Genomic DNA, 19865 nt, shown 5'->3' with positions numbered 1-19865 from the left:
CTTGGCATTCAATTGTTGTCTATTTAGATTGTTTTTTTTTTTTTTTCTCAACTGTGGAAACATATATACAGCCTTAATCTTCCCATTCCACCCCCTCCCTAGTATTCCATTAGTGGGATTAATCACATTTAGAATGTTGTAATGCTATCACCTTCCCACCCTCCATTGCTAGAAATTTCCCTTCACCTCAAACAGCAACCTTACACTCATTTTTTCTTAACTCCCCATTGCCCCCTCCCCCATTTCTCTTTGATACCAGCTTAACTTCTATAGGACACATAGACTATGTTCCTATACTCCTCCATTCCCCCACCTTTATATAGTTCTTGTCAAAAATTACATATTTTATGTTGAGTTCAGAACCACTGATTTGTCCTTAGAGTTTGTGTATTTTATATCATGTAGGAAGTAAATAGTGGAGTTACAATTCAAAAAATTACTGACTTCTATTTGTATTCCATTGTGGTTAGAGTATGTGCTTCAAATATATTCAATTTTCTTTTTTCTTCTTAAATTTATTGAGGCTTGTTTTATGTCCCAGCCTATGGTCCCTTCTGGAGGAAGATCCGTGATCACTAGAGAAAAATGAGTGTCCTGGTGATTTGGGATGTAAGGTTCTATGTATGTCTGTTAAAATTCTCTATATCTCTTTCTAGTTTCTTTGTTTCTCTGTCGGTAGGGCTCTCTTCAGTATCTGGAGTAGTGCAGGTCTTTTATTGGCAAACTCTCTCAGCATTTGTTTGTCTGTGAAAAATTTAAGCTCTCCCTCAAATTTGAAGGAGAGTTTTGCTGGATAAAGTATTCTTGGTTGGAAATTTTTCTCTCTCAGGATTTTAAATATGTCATACCACTGCCTTCTCGCCTCCATGGTGGCCGCTGAGTAGTCACAACTTAGTCTTATGTTGTTTCCTTTGTATGTGGTGAATTGCTTTTCTCTTGCTGCTCTCAGAACTTGCTCCTTCTCTTCAGTATTTGAGAGTCTGATCAGATTATGTCTTGTGGTGGGTTTATTTGGATTTATTCTATTTGGAGTTTGCTGGGCATTTATGCTTTGTGTATTTATATTGTGTAGAAGGTTTGGGAAGTTTTCCCCAACAATTTCTTTGAATACTCTTTCTAGACCTTTACCCTTCTCTTTCCCTTCTGGGACACAAATGAGTCTTAAGTTTGGACGTTTTATTTTATTTATCTTATCCCTGAGATCCATTTCGATTTTTTTTATTTTTTTCTCCATTCTTTCTTTTGTTTTTTCATTTTCTGTTCTGTGGACTTCTAGGATTTTGAGTCTTTGTTCAGCTTCCTTTAATCTTGTATTGTGAATATCCAGAATCTTTTTAATTTGGCCAACAGTTTCTTTTATTTCCATAAGATCTCCTATTTTTTTATTTACTCTTGCAGTGTCTTTATGCTCTTCTAGGGTCTTCTTTATGTCGCTTATATCCTGGGCCATGGTCTTCTTCATGTCCTTTAAATCCTTTGCCACATTTTCGTTCCTCAATTGTAGTTTTTTGATTAATTGAGCCAAGAACTGGGTGTCTTCTGATATTTTGATATGGGTGTTTGGACTTGGGTTCTCCATATCATCTGGTTTTATCATATGCATTGAGGTTTTCTGTTGTTTTTGGCCTCTTGGCATTTGCTTTGCTTGATAGGGTTCTTTTGAGTTGTTAAAAAAAAAAAAAGCCAATCTAATTTCTCAGAAACACAGGTTGGTGGCGTACACTTTCTCTAGCTAACCAGCAGGTGGCGTCTGTGAGTCACCTATACTCCTCAAGTCAGGTCTCCGCAACCTTGTCCCCGCAGTGTGTGGGGAAATGATTGTTGTGGGGTTCAGTTGGTGAACTCAGTTTGGGTGTGTTGCTAGAGCCGTCCGCCCTGAATGTGGGGCGTGTGTCCGGGTGGCCAGGGAGGCAGGGCGGTTTTAATATTCAATCCCCCCAGGTGCTCCTGGAGATTCAGGGCCGTCACAAGAGTCTAAGCCTTCATTTCGGATCCATCCCAGACCCTCTCTCTCGCTGACCCACAAACCAATGGACTTGGAGCAGCGTCCCTGGGTTTTCCGAGTGGGCACCCCCTCCCAGCCGTGATCCTCCAGGACCTCTGCTGAGGGAAGGCTGTGCTACGTCACAACTGTGCACCATCCCTCAAGGGAAGCCCCGGGCCGCCCTGCCATGCTGGGGCGTTCTCAGCCCGATGCAAAAATGGTTGAATGGGGCATCTCCACAATCCCCTCTCTTCACACAGTTCCTCCTTCCCAGCTCCGGGACAACTGGCGGGGCTCTGGGCTGTGGGCACGGCTCCGGGCAGGAGTTTATCCAGCCCTCTGGGGATCCAGCTACAAGCCGCGGGGCTTCTCCCTCCCTCCGGCTCTCCCCTGCACTCCCCGGTCCCGAGGGTGTCTGCTGCGAGCTATCCTCCACGGCTGACACCGAGAGGCTGGCTCAGCTTGATCCTGTCGTGTTTCGCTGCGCGGTTTCCACCATCAGCAACTGCAGCCGCTTCTGGGTTTTTCCCTTTTTTTTTTTTTAAAGAACCAGTTTGTCTCCAGCCGCCAACCCCTAGCTTCCCCACACCGCAGCAAGGCTGTGGGTCTTCCAGCCAGCTTACTCGCTCATTTCAGAATGCAGACTCCTGGTTACACCACGTATATGGCCCCTGTGGTGCTAGGAGGCCTCATCCAACTGGCGCATCACTGAAACTGGTACTCTGGATCTCCTTCTGGTTTTTTTCTAGTATTTTTTCACGGAGATTTTTTTTTGTCCTGTCTCACCTAGCCACCATCTTAGGTTCTCTCGCATGCATTTTTTTTTAAGATTTTTTTTTTTTTTTAATAAGTGCTCTGTAAGGAATTGTGTGAGGACCTAAGGAGAAAGATTGCGACAAGTAGTTATGTGTTACAACACAGCACAAAGGAGACCTGTCCCAAAGTCCTGCTTGTACCTAGGCAATTAAGCCCATTAACCCAATGCCCCAAAAATACTGACAGTTAATATGATGGAGCACTAGGGTTCCCAGAAGGTTAAGGAGACATTCCCAACTATATACCTCTAGCCATATAATCAAGAAAGTTTCAGTGGAAAACTCAGAATGAACTGTTGCTTTGTTTTATTTAGAAGTGAGACTCTCAAAAACCTTTGGACAGAGAAGGGATACATTCTCTTTTTTACCTTTTCTGAACATGGAGGCCTGAGGGAGATGGAAGGGAAGCTGGAAAGCCACAACTTTTTAAAGATTTTTTAAAAAATAAATGTTGCTTCTAAATCAAAAAGCCCAATTCAGATGGAAGCTTTTTTTTTTTTTTTAAATTCCTTATAAAATATATATTCATTCAACCTCTGTATGTCACAAACCCCAGAAAAGTTTCTTGTGAGTTGTGAGCCAGAAGAGCTTTAAAATTCCAGGAAGCAAAATGGATGGGGGGGGGGGGGAGGGAACCTGGCCCTAAGGCGACAAGTGGTTATACAAGGCAATTGAACACACAGCAGAACTTTAAAACCTATAAAACAAACTGGAGCCTCTTTTCTCCTTTAATCAACCTGAAATTTTTTTTAACTTTTTGAAAATTTTTATTTAAAAAACAGAAAAACACAGACTTCTTTCTTTCACTTCAGTATGTGGTATGTTGCATTTTCCAGTTTGTTCAATGCTTTAAAGCTCAAGGATGCCTCTGCTTTCAATTGTACATGGGCCTGAAGCATCCTAGCTTTTGGCAAGCAGGCAGGAGACTCAACAAAAATCAAAACAGGAACAAGGCAGACTAAATGCAGGGCACATCTGTAAACATATTATACATTTGAAAATTACAATATCAGTAAAAGTGATACAGTTTACAGGTGAAATGAAACTATCTGGAACTGGCCTACCACAAGTTTCTGAACCTGGACTGATACAGTAAGAATAAATTATTATATATATTAGGTATAAAAAGTTTTGTTTACATCAAGTGGAATTGGCAATCCATGCTTACACTTTTAAAATCTAAGCAGGGCAGAAGAAATCCAGACTTGAAAGGTAATTTTAATTTCTCTACTCTATGTTGAGTCCAACAGCTTCTTTCACAAACTACTAGTTAAAAGCCTCAACCAACAAAGTAAGAAAACCCAGCCATGCTACTCTCTCTGAAAACTGGACATTTCTTAAGCAAAGGGGTAGAACAAAAGTAGTTACTTTCTCCCCATAATAGCACAGGGGATCCAGTCTACTTTTATTAGAAGTTTACACCTCTCTATATAAATGCCCTGCTATTTTAACCTGTATTTGACATACATGGATATACTAATTTCTCTGTGTGTGATGTGATGCTATGTCAGGCCAGAGAACTTGTTTTTATGCCACTAACATCACCCAATCTTAAATTGGACCCTTAGTTTCTGCACACACAAAAAAATTTATTTTCGCATGCTTATACACAAGCTGCAGTGCAACAGGATGGAAATGTGATGAAATGACAGGGTTTATGTTCTTCTCTGCCTAAGAGAAAAATTTCCAGAAGTTCACATTATTTTCCTTTAAAAAACCCATTTGCTCTAGTAATAAAATACATTTGTTAAGATAAATTCAAAGCTAGTAAGCTCAGGGGTATAGTTTGCATGAAAACACACCTTCTATAGGCAGGATCTATTACCTTCTTGGCTAAAACCATGAAAAATTTTTGTTCTCATGGGCTTTTGTTTTTTCCTTCCCCTTTTAGATTTTTCTGAGAAATTAAAAGGGAAAGAATTTACAGAAAGGTACAGAAGTTTCTCTTTAGCTATTTGATGAAAATACAAGGAAAACAGCACATTTAGTGTTAGTGACAGAGAGCAAGTCTGGAGCACCTACAGCTGAAAAGCAGAATATATTTTTGCTCCCAGTTATACAATTATATTAAAATATTGGAACAGGAGTATTTTTTTTTTTTTTTTTTTGTATTGAACACCTAAGCCAATTGCTTGTTCTGCAACTTTTCTTTAAATGACATTCATGGATTCTTCAGTTGTAAAAGTCCAATGTGTAACCGAAACCAAGTGAACTATGTACCACCAACTATTCCAGAATTGTAGAACATCAATGCCCTCCCCCATCCCTATCCCACAAAAAACAAAAGGAAAGAAAAGTACTTCCCCGACACCCTACAGAGGCTGTTTAACTCCTGGCAAGACATGCAAATCATAGTTGCTAAAAAAAAAAATACACCCCTGCAAATTTCAAGGCATTTATCCAGCATTCTCGCAGGGTTCAAAGTAAAACCAAAAGATCAAGGGAGGAGTGGGGAAAATGGTGAAATCATTCTGGGTTCCCCATGATTAGTGTATCACTTTAGTCACAGAACAAGATACAGAGATCTTTTAAGTGGATTTGCCTTTCCAGTGGGTCATTTGTTGCCCAAGTTGATGACAGCAGAAACTTAAGAACCACACTTGTTAAGTCTGTATTAATCACTTGCATTCACTCTTAAAAACAAAAACTAACAAAAAAAAAAACAACAAAAAAAAAACAAAAAAAAAACACTATTCAGTACCGGAGATTAAATAACCTTGTGTAGTCTCTTGAAATAAATTTTGATTCCTTAAGAAGTCTAATTACTTTCAGTTGCCATTTTTTTAAATAACTATATATATTTATATATATATATTTGTATATATTATCCTGTGATTCTACTTATGGTTCCTCTGCTGCGTTGAAGATCTAGGAGCATAAAAGCCTCGTGTCCCCCATGAACGGTGGCTCTAATGCTGCAGAAAGGTTACGAATAGGCAGTCTGATCCTGCTACCCTTCATTGATCTGGACTATCCATGGCTTCATTGTAAGTGATTATCCTTTTGGGATCTTGCTTCTGCAAATTCCAAATAGATTCCATTTCTTTAGTGTGATATACAATAGCAGCCCTCAGGTCAAAAGAACCCCAGCTATCATTTCTTTCTAGGCCTCTCTGATATCTCTGTTCTTTGGCGGAGCCTAACAAAGTGTTCGTAGGAGAGGCCAGAGGATTTTGATTTTCTATCTCGTAGTCCTTTGAGAGAAACACTAAAGCACCTTGACTACTGGTGTCTGCTTTTTGCAGGTCACCTATATGACTGGGTTCCAAGGATAAGGCTCCACTCTCACTAGTAGTCCCAGGTTTTAGAATGCTACCCAGAACTTGAGGACTAGTCCGTTTTTCCAGCTCATAAGCCTTGGGAAACACAGGATGCTCAGTTCCTGAGGGGATTATTTCAGCACCCTGTGAAACCAAAGTGGCAGGATATTCCCCTTGAAATGTCACCTCCATTACTTTATGATCTGATGACTTCCCAATAACAGTCTCAGGGCCAGCACTGGGTTCATTTATAAATGATAAACCCCACTGATTCTGGAAGATATCCCCCAAGTTTTGCTGATCTGTCTGAGAGGGCAGATCCACTTGTGTTGTGCTCAACAGCACAGTTTGCATATTTGAAGGGTAGATAAAAAGGCTAGACTTAATTTGTTCAACAGCTGCTGAAGTTAAACTCATGTCCTGGAGAACTGAATCAGTCCCAGAAGAGATGGGAGTATTAGCAGCAGTAGTGAGCAGTGGCTGAACCCCTGGAGAATACCCACTTGCATCAGTCCCTGCTAAAACAGGTCCATTAGAAAAACTGGCAGAAGTAACAGATTTCAGCGCAGACATAGGAACCTGGGATAACCGACTTGAAGATTGGGTCTGAGTTTCCCCAGTAGATGATGAAGAGGATGAAGATGAAGATGGAGACACAGAAGAATTCTGTACAGTTTTGTTGAGGTTTTCCTTAACTTTGCTTGCATAACTTATTTTAGGAACTATTTTAGCACTGCTATTGTCCACTGGAAAAACTGGGGGTGGTTTAAATAGGGTCCACGAGTCCTCCTTGGAGGCAACTGCTGAAGCATGCTTTCCTTTGGGCCGATCATCAAACTTTTTGTTGCTCACACCAGGTTTAGCATCGGAGCTCTTCCGCAGCACATCACCAACAGTGGGTTTTCCTCGGCTTGCTCCTCCAAGCCCAGATTCGTACTTCCAAATGGGCTTAGAACCATCTACTCGACTTCCCTTTTGTTCACTATAGTCAGGTTTGAAAGTTTCAAGTCCCTGTTTTAAAGCTGGGACACTAGTCTCTTGTTGCATTATTTTGTCCTGCACTAAATTAAGGTTTTCACAACCCTTGGCACTATTGCGCCTGGCTTTCCTTTTTTTAGGAGTGGTATATCCGCTCTCAGATCCACTGCCATCATTATCTGCCCCTTTGCCCATATAACCATTAGTAATATAGCCTGAATTATTTGTCACAACACCATTTGGAATTGCTACAACTTCGGTCTTGTCTACTGATTGGTTCTCTCCAGATTTATTTTCATAAGACTTCCCATTCTTTTTGTCCATACTGTTTTTCTGAATAAAATTCTTGGTTTTAATTCCTGCTTTTCCGAAGGTGCTGGCCTTCACGGTCTGCTTCAGGTTAGTGTCTACAATTTGCTGGTTACCATTGAGGACCCTGGAAATAGGGTTAGCTTCATCAGAACCCAGGCTCTTTAAAGATATTTCTCTTTCTCCAGCATTACCATTTAGTTCACCGTAGCCTGTTTTCTTCTTCGGCGTTTCCTGGTGTTGCTGGAGGGCGTGTTTCTGCTCATGTTTCAGAGGCTTTGGCTGGGCCTTGGGGCTGCCCTCGGCTCCATGCTGCAAGTACTGGTGAGGCTGCTGGTGATGGTGGTGATGATGGTGGTTGTGGCTGTGGTTGTAAAAATAATAATGGTGGTGGTGGTGCGGCTGCTGCTGCTGCTGCTGCTGCGGGTGATGGTGCGGATGGTGGTGGCTGTGATGGTGTTGAGGCTGTGGCTGGCCGGGCTTCTCCTCCATTGAAAGCGGCTGGGACTCCCTGGCCGAGGCTGCGGGCTGCTGCACCGTCAGGATCTTCGCATGCATTTTTAAATTCAGGTTTATAGAATAAGGAAAATAAAAACTTTAATATAAAATTTTGATGATAAGTTTGACTAGTAACTACATGGTTTTGTGCTTGAAATTTGGACTTGACACTGTGTGGCAATGATGTCTTTTTATGGCGTATTTAGGCATATTCAGATTAAGTTTTTGAAATGAAATAAAAAGATTTTTTAGTAAAAAAATTTTTTTTCTTATTAAAGTAATGATTTTAGTATTCATTAAACTTAGAGATACTGGTGTAATTAAGTAGACAATGTTATCTGATGATTAATCCAGTTTCTCATCTGTTTCTCACTCATATTTGTATTTCTAGCCCCCAACATAGAGTCTGAACCATGGTAGGTACTCGATGGATGTTTGGTGAATGAATTTGGCTATATTTAAAAGAAATGGCCTTTAAAAGGCCCATGCAGATACAGCTAAATGATCGAGGCATTCTTTCCCACTGAGCTCTGATGATCTTTTTTAAACAGCATTGGGCACCTGTTAACATTCTAATGGAATTGTCAAAGGAGATAAACCTGATTTGTCATCTTGTATCGGGGCATAAATAGGTACTACCCAAGAAATGAAACATGTATTAATTCACTTTTAATGTTGAAAATTGTTGCCCTCCCAGGTTATTTTACTGTTAAGGTACTTGCTGTTGTGTCCTCCCTCCAAGGCTTTGTTATTTCCCCCAGTGGAGGGCTTCTGCTACAGGAGGATTTTCTTGGGCATGGCAACTATGCAGTTAACTTTTTTCTGCTGGCTTATAGTTTTTACCAAGGTTCATTAATATACAAATTGTAAGTCTGATTTTTTTTTTTTCATTCAAGTCTACCTTGCACACAGGGATAGATTAGGCAGTTAAACTTCCCTTATAATTTTGTAAACTTGTCCTTTGAGAATCTCCCTAAAATGGCTGTCTTACATATATTTTTTATAAACAGTCATTCCTTATCTTCATTGTGACCCCAGTAATGTGTATTTGTGCATATGTATGTTTGTATGTGTGTAAAGCATAGTCCTATATTTTTAACCATACACTATTTTGAACACAACTGAATGTAATAAAGACTTGTTAAAGTATTTATGCTGTGGCTTCTTCTTAGCTGGTTTATAGTTAGTTCTCAGGTGTCACATGAATAATATTTCTGTTTATTAATTTGTAACAAAGCAAATGCAATTGCTTTTAAGGGCACAATTAGAAAATGAAAAGAAGAAAAGAGAAATAGCAGAAAAGGAAAAGGAAAGAATAGAACGTGAAAAGGAAGAATTAATGGAACGTCTGAGGCAAATTGAAGAACAGACAATGAAGGCCCAGAAAGGTAAAAATTTCTTTTTGAAAATGGATTCAAAGTTGTTCTGTTTTTTAGTAGTAGTATTTTCTTACATTTAAATATTATTTGTCTTATATAGGATAATTCCATTTAATTTTGATAAATTTATATTTGATGGAGTCAAATCATATACATGTTTAGCTGAGGCCGATTTAACTATACACTGCTCATGTGTTCTTTCTCTTCCATTTACTTAAACACTCAAATATGTTGCATGTATAATCTTATATAATGTAAATGAATATATTAATTTATATCTATTACTGTTTAGGATTTCATAAACAAAAACACATTCAGTACTTTATGGCATTTAAACAAAAGCATTTAGATAGTATTTTATGAACATTTAAGTACTTTAAGACTTTTTAAGCTATTTTGGCTAGATAAACTTTAAAAACTGACTTTGGACTCAACCCCTGAAAAAGATTTGATTTCACTATGTTAGAAAATACACAAAACAGAGTGTTTTGGGTTTTTTTGTTTCACTTTTTGGTGACATGTTTGGAAGAACCTACTTCCTAGGCAATATGTACCAAAACGCTGCAGTGTATAGGAAGGATACATTGGATTTATAAAGTGTTGTTTATATTAAGTAACTCTAGGTTATACTGTTTGCAAACAACAAATAGTGGGGAGGACAAAAGAAAAAAGGTATTGAGCAAATTAAGATGTTTTACTCCTTCTTTAATAGTGGATATCCTTAGGGGATAACATAAAAGGTAAACTATCTATGTATTTACACTAGAATTAATACTTACTTTCCTAACAACTAATTGAACTAGCCATTTAGTTCTATTGGGAATAGCCAATAGTCTTATTTCAGGTTTAATTTCATCCCTGACACAGCCTGCCTTGGTAGGTAGATGCTCTTGAGTAGTCGGTGAAATAATGTGTAAATGGCTAGCTAGATGGGGAAGTCATAAATATTACTACTAATCCACAAAGTGGTTTATCATTCCAGTTACAAGATTGGAAATAACATTTCTAAGGAAGAAACAGAAGAATTCTGGGTTTTATTCTGAGTCATTTGGAAGCCTCTTTCTCAGAGCTGAGAAAAGACCTAGCAACTGTTTAAAGAAAGCCCTAGGGTAGTGAAGGGACTTGCTTGAAGTTCACAACTCAGGACAGGAATTGTTTCCTGAATTCTAACTTGATGCTTTTGCTACCATTCTGGTGCTGTTTTTCATCAGTTAAAGCAAACATGTATGAAGTGCCTACTTTGCTGTATTCTAGAAGTACAAATACATAGCACACATGGGAGTATACATACAATCTATAGAGTTGGCAAAAAAAAGATATATTAAATATTAATGACGTGACTTAATGTGTATAAAGGTCATATAAATGGTATAAGCAGTACTCTTAGAGGAGGGGATGCTGTAAAAAATCTGGTATGTATTAGAGTATGTTAGAAAAAAGATCGATAGCACTTTTTACATTTACATAACACGTTTTATGAGAATAACAGCTACTTACTAAGTCTTTTAATCTTATTTAGGATGTATAATAAAAATATTAATGATTTACATACAGAAAACTACTCAAGTAAAGAAGCACTAAAGAATATATGGAAGATAGAACATAAACAATATAGAGCATCCTTACCAAGACATAATTTCATATCAGTCATCTTAAAGCAAAGGATATGTAAAGGACATCCAATCTGTATTTTTTTTTTTTTTTAATTTCTAGTAATAAAGCTTTCCCAGACTGTCCTAAAATCTGCATGATTGTCTTGTAATTTATGGTAAATTTTCACTCAAATGCAGTAACTGACCACATCTAAGTTGTGATATTTAGATTAATATATAATATTTTTGTTTATATAAAGAACTTTCTATCCTTCAATATTGTCATCTTGTTTTTTTTTTTTTTTTTTTTTTTTTTTTTTTTTTTTTTTTTTTTTTATCATCATTTTATTGAGATATATTCACATACCACGCAGTCATACAAAACAAATTGTAGTTTCGATTGTTTACAGTACCATTACATAGTTGTACATTCATCACCTAAATCAATCCCTGACACCTTCATTAGCACACACACAAAAATAACAAGAATAATAATTAGAGTGAAAAAGAGCAATTGAAGTAAAAAAGAACACTGGGTACCTTTGTCTGTTTGTTTCCTTCCCCTACTTTTCTACACATCCATCCATAAACTAGACAAAGTGGTGTTTGGTCCTTATGGCTTTCCCAATCCCATTGTCACCCCTCATAAGCTACATTTTTATACAACTGTCTTCGAGATTCATGGGTTCTGGGTTGTAGTTTGATAGTTTCAGGTATCCACCACCAGCTACCCCAATTCTTTAGAACCTAAAAAGGGTTGTCTAAAGTGTGCATAAGAGTGCCCACCAGAGTGACCTCTCGGCTCCTTTTGGAATCTCTCTGCCACTGAAGCTTATTTCATTTCCTTTCACATCCCCCTTTTGGTCAAGAAGATGTTCTCCGTCCCACGGTGCCAGGTCTACATTCCTCCCTGGGAGTCATATTCCACGTTGCCAGGGAGATTCACTTCCCTGGGTGTCTGATCCCACGTAGGGGGGAGGGCAGTGATTTCACCTTTCAAGTTGGCTTAGCCAGAGAGAGAGGGCCACATCTGAGCAACAAAGAGGCATTCAGGAGGAGACTCTTAGGCACAAATACAGGGAGGCCTAGCCTCTCCTTTGCAGCAACCGTCTTCCCAAGGGTAAAACTTATGGTAGAGGGCTCAACCCATCAAACCACCAGTCCCCCATGTCTGTGGTCATGTTAGCAACCATGGAGGTGGGGTAGGCGAATACCCCTGCATTCTCCACAGGCTCCTCAAGGGGGCACTACATCTTTTTTTTTTTTTTTTTTTTTTTTTTTTTAACTTTCCCTTCTTTTTTCAAATCACCTGTATGAAAAAAAAAGTTAAAAAAAAAAAAAAAAAAAAAAAAAGAGCATTTCAAAGAGACCATAGCAAGGGAGTAAGAAAAAGACAACTAACCTAAGATAACTGCTTAACTTCCAACATGTTCCTACTTTACCCCAAGAAAGTTACATAATATAGCAACATTTCAGTGAACTTGTTCCTACTACAACCATCAGAAATTAACAGACAATAGTCATTTCTGGGCATCCCCAGAACGTTAAATAGCTTATCTGTTCTTCCTGGATTATTGTTCCCCCTTCCTTAATTGCTCTCTACTGCTAGTTCCCCTACATTCTACATTATAAACCATTTGTTTTACATTTTTCAAAGTTCACATTAGTGGTAGCATATAATATTTCTCTTTTTGTGCCTGGCTTATTTCGCTCAGCATTATGTCTTCAAGGTTCATCCATGTTGTCATATGTTTCACCAGATCGTTCCTTCTTACTGCCGCGTAGTATTCCATCGTGTGTATATACCACATTTTATTTATCCACTCATCTGTTGAAGGACATTTGGGTTGTTTCCATCTCTTGGCAATTGTGAATAATGCTGCTATGAACATTGGCGTGCAGATATCTGTTCGTGTCACTGCTTTCCGATCTTCCGGGTATATACCGAGGAGTGCAATCGCTGGATCGAATGGTAGCTCTATATCTAGTTTTCTAAGGAACTGCCAGACTGACTTCCAGAGTGGCTGAACCATTATACAGTCCCACCAACAATGAATAAGAGTTCCAATTTCTCCACATCCCCTCCAGCATTTGTAGTTTCCTGTTTGTTTAATGGCAGCCATTCTAACCGGTGTTAGATGGTATCTCATTGTGGTCTTAATTTGCATCTCTCTAATAGCTAGTGAAGCTGAACATTTTTTCATGTGTTTCTTGGTCATTTGTATTTCCTCTTCAGAGAACTGTCTTTTCATATCTTTTGCCCATTTTATAATTGGGCTGTCTGTACTATTGTCATTGAGTTGTAGGATTTCTTTGTATATGCAAGATATCAGTCTTTTGTCAGATACATGGTTTCCAAAAATTTTTTCCCATTGAGTTGGCTGCCTCTTTACCTTTTTGAGAAATTCCTTTGAGGTGCAGAAACTTCTAAGCTTGAGGAGTTCCCATTTATCTATTTTCTCTTTTGTTGCTTGTGCTTTGGGTGTAAAGTCTAGGAAGTGGCCTCCTAATACAAGGTCTTGAAGATGTTTTCCTACATTATCTTCTAGGAGTTTTATGGTACTTTCTTTTATATTGAGATCTTTGGTCCATTTTGAGTTAATTTTTGTGTAGGGGGTGAGGTAGGGGTCCTCTTTCATTCTTTTGGATATGGATATCCAACTCTCCCAGCCCCATTTGTTGAAAAGACCATTATGGCTCAGTTCGGTAACTTTGGGGGCCTTATCAAAGATCAGTCGGCCATAGATCTGAGGGTCTATCTCTGAATTCTCAATTCGATTCCATTGATCTATATGTCTATCTTTGTGCCAGTACCATGCTGTCTTGGCAACTGTGGCTTTATAATAAGCTTCAAAGTCAGGGAGTGTAAGTCCTCCCACTTCGTTTTTCTTTTTTAGAGTGTCTTTAGCAATTCGAGGCATCTTCCCTTTCCAAATAAATTTGATAACTAGCTTTTCCAAGTCTGCAAAGTAGGTTGTTGGAATTTTGATTGGGATTGCATTGAATCTGTAGATGAGTTTGGGTTAGAATTGACATCTTAATGACATTTAGCCTTCCTATCCATGAACATGGAATATTTTTCCATCTTTTAAGGTCCCCTTCTATTTCTTTTAGTAGAGTTATGTAGTTTTCTTTGTATAGGTCTTTTACATCTTTGGTTAAGTTGATTCCTAGGTACTTGATTTTTTTAGTTGCTATTGAAAATGGTATCTTTTTCTTGAGTGTCTCTTCAGTTTGTTCATTTCTAGCATATAGAAACATTACTGACTTATGTGCATTAATCTTGTATCCCGCTACTTTGCTAAATTTGTTTATTAGCTCTAGTAGGTGTATCGTTGATTTCTCAGGGTTTTCTAGATATAAGATCATATCATCTGCAAACAATGACAGTTTTACTTCTTCTTTTCCAATTTGGATGCCTTTTATTTCTTTGTCTTGCCGGATTGCCCTGGCTAGCACTTCCAGCACAATGTTGAATAACAGTGGTGACAGCGGGCATCCTTGTCTTGTTCCTGATCTTAGAGGGAGGGCTTTCAGTCTCTCACCATTGAGTACTATGCTGGCTGTGGGTTTTTCATATATGCTCTTTATCATGTTGAGGAAGTTTCCTTCAATTCCTACCTTTTGAAGTGTTTTTATCAAAAAGGGATGTTGGATTTTGTCAAATGCTTTTTCAGCATCTATTGAGATGATCAATTGATTTTTTCCTTTCGAGTTTTTAATGTGTTGTAATACATTGATTGTTTTTCTGATGTTGAACCATCCTTGCATGCCTGGAATGAACCCCACTTGGTCATGGTGTATGATTTTTTTAATGTGTCTTTGGATTCGATTTGCAAGTATTTTGTTGAGGATTTTTGCATCTATATTCATTAGGGAGATTGGCCGGTAGTTTTCCTTTTTTGTAGCATCTTTGCCTGGTTTTGGTATTAGATTGATGTTAGCTTCATAAATGAGTTAGGTAGTGTTCCATTTTTTTCAATGTTTTGAAAGAGTTTGAGTAAGATTGGTGTCAGTTCTTTCTGGAAAGTTTGGTAGAATTCCCCTGTGAAGCCATCTGGCCCTGGGCATTTATTTGTGGGAAGATTTTTGATGACTGATTGGATCTCTTTGCTTGTGATGGGTTGGTTGAGGTCTTCTATTTCTTCTCTGGTCAGTCTAGGTTGTTCATATGTTTCCAGGAAATTGTCCATTTCTTCTACATTATCCAGTTTGTTGCCATACAGTTGTTCATAATATCCTCTTATAATTTTTTTAATTTCTTCAGGATCTGCAGTTATGTCACCTTTTTCATTCATTATTTTGTTTATATGGGTCTTCTCTCTTTTTGATTTTGTCAGTCTAGCTAGGGGCTTGTCAATCTTGTTGATCTTCTCAAAGAACCAACTTTTGGTGATATTTATCCTTTCTATTGTTTTTTTGTTCTCTATGTCATTTATTTCTGCTTTAATCCTTGTTATTTCTTTTCTTGTACTTGGTTTAGGATTGGTTTGCTGTTCATTTTCTAGCTTCTTCAGTTGATCCATTAGTTCTTTGATTTTGGCTCTTTCTTCCTTTTTAATATATGCGTTTAGTGCTATAAATTTCCCCCTTAGCACTGCTTTTGCTGCATCCCATAGGTTTTGGTATGTTGTGTTCTCATTTTCATTCGTCTCTATATATTTAGCAATTTCTCTTGCTATTTCTTCTTTAACCCACTGATTGTTTAGGAGTGTGTTGTTTAACCTCCAGGTATTTGTGAATTTTCTAAGTCTCTGATGGTTATTGACTTCTAATTGTATTCCATTGTGGTCAGAGAATGTGCTTTGAATAATTTCAATCTTTTTAAATTTATTGAGGCTTGTTTTATGTCCCAGCATATGATCTATTCTGGAGAAAGTTCCGTGAGCAGTAGAAAAGTATGTGTATCCGGGTGATTTGGGATGTAATGTCCTGTAGATGTCTGTTAAATCTAATTCATTTATCAGATTGTTTAGGTTTTCAATTTCCTTATTGGTCTTCTGTCTGGTTGATCTATCTATAGGAGAGAGTGATGTGTTGAAGTCTCCCACAATTATTGTGGAAACATCAATTGCTTCCTTTAGTTTTGCCAGTGTTTCTCTCATGTATTTTGTGGCACCTTGATTGGGTGCATAGACATTTACGATTGTTATTTCTTCTTGCTGAATTGCCCCTTTTATTAGTATGTAGTGGCCTTCTTTGTCTCTCAAAACATCCCTGCATTTGAAGTCTATTTTATCTGAGATTAATATTGCTACACCTGCTTTCTTTTGGCTGTAGCTTGCATGAAATATTTTTTTCCATCCTTTCACTTTCAAATTCTTTGTGTCCCTGTGTCTAAGATGAGTCTCTTGTATGCAACATACTGATGGTTCATTTTTTTTGATCCATTCTGCGAATCTATATCTTTTAATTGGGGAGTTTAATCCATTTACATTCAACGTTAAAACCGTGAAGGCATTTCTTGAATCGGCCATCTTATCCTTTGGATTATGTTTGCCATATTTTTTCCCTCTCTCTGTTAATATCCTTTATTGTACCCATACCGAATCTCTTTAGTACTGAACCTTTCTCCAAGTCTCTCTGTCCTGTCTTTGTTTCTCTGTCTGTAGGGCTCCCTTTAGTATCTCCAGTAGGGCAGGTCTCTTGTTAGCAAATTCTCTCAGCATTTCTTTGTCTGTGAAAAATTTAAGCTCTCCCTCAAATTTGAAGGAGAGCTTTGCTGGATAAAGTATTCTTGGCTGGAAATTCCTCTCTCTCAGAATTTTAAATATATCGTGCCATTGCCTTCTCGCCTCCATGGTGGCTGCTGAGTAGTCACTACTTAGTCTTATGCTGTTTCCTTTGTATGTGGTGAATTGCTTTTCTCTTGCTGCTTTCAGAACTTGCTCCTTCTCTTCTATGTTTGACAGTGTGATCAGTATATGTCTCGGAGTGGGTTTTTTTTGGATTTATTCTATTTGGAGTTCGCTGAGCATTTATGATTTGTGTATTTATGTTGTTTAGAAGATTTGGGAAGTTTTCCCCAACAATTTCTTTGAATACTCTTCCTAGACCTTTACCCTTTTCTTCCCCTTCTGGGACACCAATGAGTCTTATATTCGGACGCTTCATATTATCTATCATATCCCTGAGGTCCATTTCGAGTTTTTCAATTTTTTTCCCCATTCTTTCTTTTATGCTTTCATTTTCCATTCTGTCATCTTCCAGGTCACTGATTCGTTGTTCAACTTCCTCTAGTCTTGTACTATGAGTGTCCAGAATCTTTTTAATTTGGTCAACAGTTTCTTTAATTTCCATAAGATCATCCATTTTTTTATTTAGTCTTGCAATGTCTTCTTTATGCTCTTCTAGGGTCTTCTTGATTTCCTTCATATCCCGTACTAGGGTCTCATTGTTCATCTTTAGTTCTTTGAGTAGCTGCTCTAGGTGTGTCTCTTCTGGTCTTTTGATTTGGGTGCTTGGGCTTGGGTTATCCATATCGTCTGGTTTTTTCATATGCTTTATAATTTTCTGTTGTTTTTGGCCTCGTGGCATTTGCTGTCCTTGATAGGGTTCTTTTAGGGTTTGTAGACCAGTTGAAGTCCTTATCTCTAATTTATCAGATCTACAGCTTCGTGGAGTACACTTTCTCTAACTAACCAGCAGGTGGCGTCCACGAGCCACCTGTTCTCCACAAGCCAGATCTCCCCTGCTTAGCCTTTTTGGTGAGTGGGGGAGTGAGTCTTGTGGGGCCCAATTGGTGTCCCAAGCTTGCGTGTGTAGTTGGTGTTGCCTGCCCTGTATGTGGGGCGTGTTTCTGGGCAGTCGGGGAGGGGGGGTGGCCCTAACAATCAAATCTCCCTGATGATCCTAGAGTTTTAAAGCTACTGCAATAGTCTAATCCTTCAGTTCAGTCCTGCCACAGTTTGTCTCTGCCACTGACCCACAAGTCTTTGGTATTGGCGTATGGCTCCTGAGACTTGCAAGTGGGCCCCTCTTCCAGGCTGTGCACCCCGGGTCCTCTGTTGAGGGATGACTGTGCTATGTCACAGGTGAGTGCCGTCACCCCAGGGCAGTTCTGGGCTGCTGGGCTGTGTTGGGAGGCTCCCAGTCTGCTCAAATGATGGCTGAATGGGGCTCTGTTAATTCACACTGCTCCCCCTTCCCAGCTCTGGGACATTCAGCTGAGGTTGCAGGGAAGGCTAATGTCCACGCCCAGTTTTGTGGTGTGTGCCTGTTATTTGAAGCACTTCCGTCACACTGGGTTGTCTGGGGCAGCTCTGGGCTATGGGGCTGGCGATGGGCAGGAGTGTTTCCTGTCCACCAGGATGGTGGCTGTGAGCGGACACCCCCCTTTTCTTGGGAAGTTGTGTTGTTTAGTGAATTTTCTCAGCCACTGGATTATTGCCTTTTGTCTCAGAGCTCTCTTATTTCTGCTCTTGACTTGACGTGCCCAAATTTCAATTCTTTGAAGCTTTCTGTATTGAGCTTCTTAGAGTAATTGTTTTAGAAAAAGCAAAAAGGATTTAAAAAAAAAAAAAAAAAAAAAAAACGGCCCTCCTCAGAGATCTAATGGGTTATTGAAATGCTAATAGACAAAGCAACCAGGGCCATTAAGGAAAGGTGCCCTGGGCAGAGAGATCAGCCTTGCTTCGGGATTTGCATATGCGCCTCAAGGCCTGATCTCCGCCCTTCCCCTTTCTGTGTTCACCAGAACTCCAAAAATCCTCTGCTTTTACTTTGGAGCTTCTCGTGTTGTTTTCCTTCTATGCCCGTCTCCTCTCTGCTGGGCTGGCTGCTCTCAGAGTCTCTGGTGTCTGGCCTCAGTCTATCTATGGTTGGAGTTTGAATCAGTAGAATGAGTTTCCGTTGAGAGCAGCCACTGCAATTCTCCCTTCTCCTTCCTGGAGCTGACAGCCCCTCCTCCCCCGGGACTGAGCCTGGCAGGGAGGGGCGCGGGTCCCCTGGCCGCAAAAACTTACAGATTTCGCTGATCTCAGCAGTTCCACGTTTTCATGAGTGTTGTATGAAGTATGCCCAAAGACAGATTGCTCTGTGGTGTCCAGTCCACGCAGTTCCTGGCTTTTTACCTACTTTCCTGGAGGAGTAACTAAAACATACAGCTCACCAGTCTGCCATCTTGCCCCGCCTCTCCTGTCATCTTGTTTTTAAATTATTTTTATTGAAGTCATCTTCATTTCAAATGAATCACAAATCATTAATAGAATCATTTTACCATTTTACATTTTTATGATACATCGTTAAATTATCTTCATTTATCTTTTTTTTTTTTCACCAGTTTTAAGATATATTGGTGATTAAATTTACCAGACCTGAATTCAGTTGCTATTCCAACAAGTATCAAAGTAAATTTTGAAAATACACACCATACGAAAGAGTTGGTGTGTCATGATTTCATTCATTTTGGATACTGATTAAGCATCTAGTGTGTGCTATGTACTGTTCTGGTATTGGAGATGGCTTTTATTTAAAATTTTTTAAAATTTCTTTTTAAAAAATTTTGTTGTTGAGTAGTTTTGTTCTTTTTGGAGATACAGTTTTGAACAGATAAGGTCTGTGCTTTCCTGGAGCTTACATTTTAATGCAGGAAGACAGTAACAAATAACAGAATCATTTTATGTAGTTGTAAGTGCTCTGAAGGAATTAAGCATGATAATGTGATAAAAAGTAGTAGTTGTGGGTGTGAAGGGTAGTCCATTGTAAATATACATTGTTTAAGATTAGAAGCCAAGTCTTAATTCTATCATTAACTTAGAATATGACCATAGCAGATTATTTTAACTTCTCAATTTCCTCAAGTTCCTTATTTCTAAAATGGAAGTAATAATAGTAATAATAGTTTTCTGATATTTAAACATTTATTGGTGTATTTAAAAAAAACCTTTTTCCTTGAAGTATAGCATACATACAGTAGTGTGCATTTCTCTTAAGTGTAAGGTTCAGTGAATTTTTACAAAGTGAATTTATTCCTGTAACTATCCCCCAGAACAAGATACAGCCATTACCAGCAATCAAGGACCCTCCTTTATGTTTCTTCCCAGTCAATA

The 19865-nt window shown here is 38.7% G+C and overlaps 2 protein-coding genes across 3 annotated transcripts in view; one reads left to right on the top strand and one right to left on the bottom strand.

The window, feature by feature from the left end:
- The window catches only part of RDX (radixin), a 152276-nt gene that overhangs the window by 74594 nt on the left and 57817 nt on the right, over positions 1-19865 (top strand). For both annotated transcript variants that reach the window (XM_037841375.1, XM_037841376.1), the window contains exon 10: positions 9102-9232. In XM_037841375.1, coding sequence (XP_037697303.1) covers positions 9102-9232 — 131 coding nt within the window. The remainder of the gene's footprint in view (positions 1-9101; positions 9233-19865) is intronic.
- LOC119538441 (nuclear fragile X mental retardation-interacting protein 2) lies at positions 3089-7888 on the bottom strand. Its single transcript, XM_037841374.1, has one exon. It carries the CDS (start codon positions 7836-7838, stop codon positions 5757-5759), a length of 2082 nt encoding a protein of 693 aa, XP_037697302.1. The 5' UTR covers positions 7839-7888; the 3' UTR covers positions 3089-5756.

The sequence above is a fragment of the Choloepus didactylus genome, chromosome 6 (assembly GCF_015220235.1).
Source record: "Choloepus didactylus isolate mChoDid1 chromosome 6, mChoDid1.pri, whole genome shotgun sequence".
NCBI classification, from domain to species: domain Eukaryota; kingdom Metazoa; phylum Chordata; class Mammalia; order Pilosa; family Megalonychidae; genus Choloepus; species Choloepus didactylus.
The sequence above is the reverse complement of the archived record's forward strand: the minus strand, read 5'-3'. Positions and strand labels throughout refer to the sequence as shown.

Coding starts and splice junctions, on each gene's coding strand:
- LOC119538441 (XM_037841374.1), bottom strand. CDS start 7,838: ATGGAGGAGAAGCCCGGCCAGCCACAGCCTCAACACCATCACAGCCAC.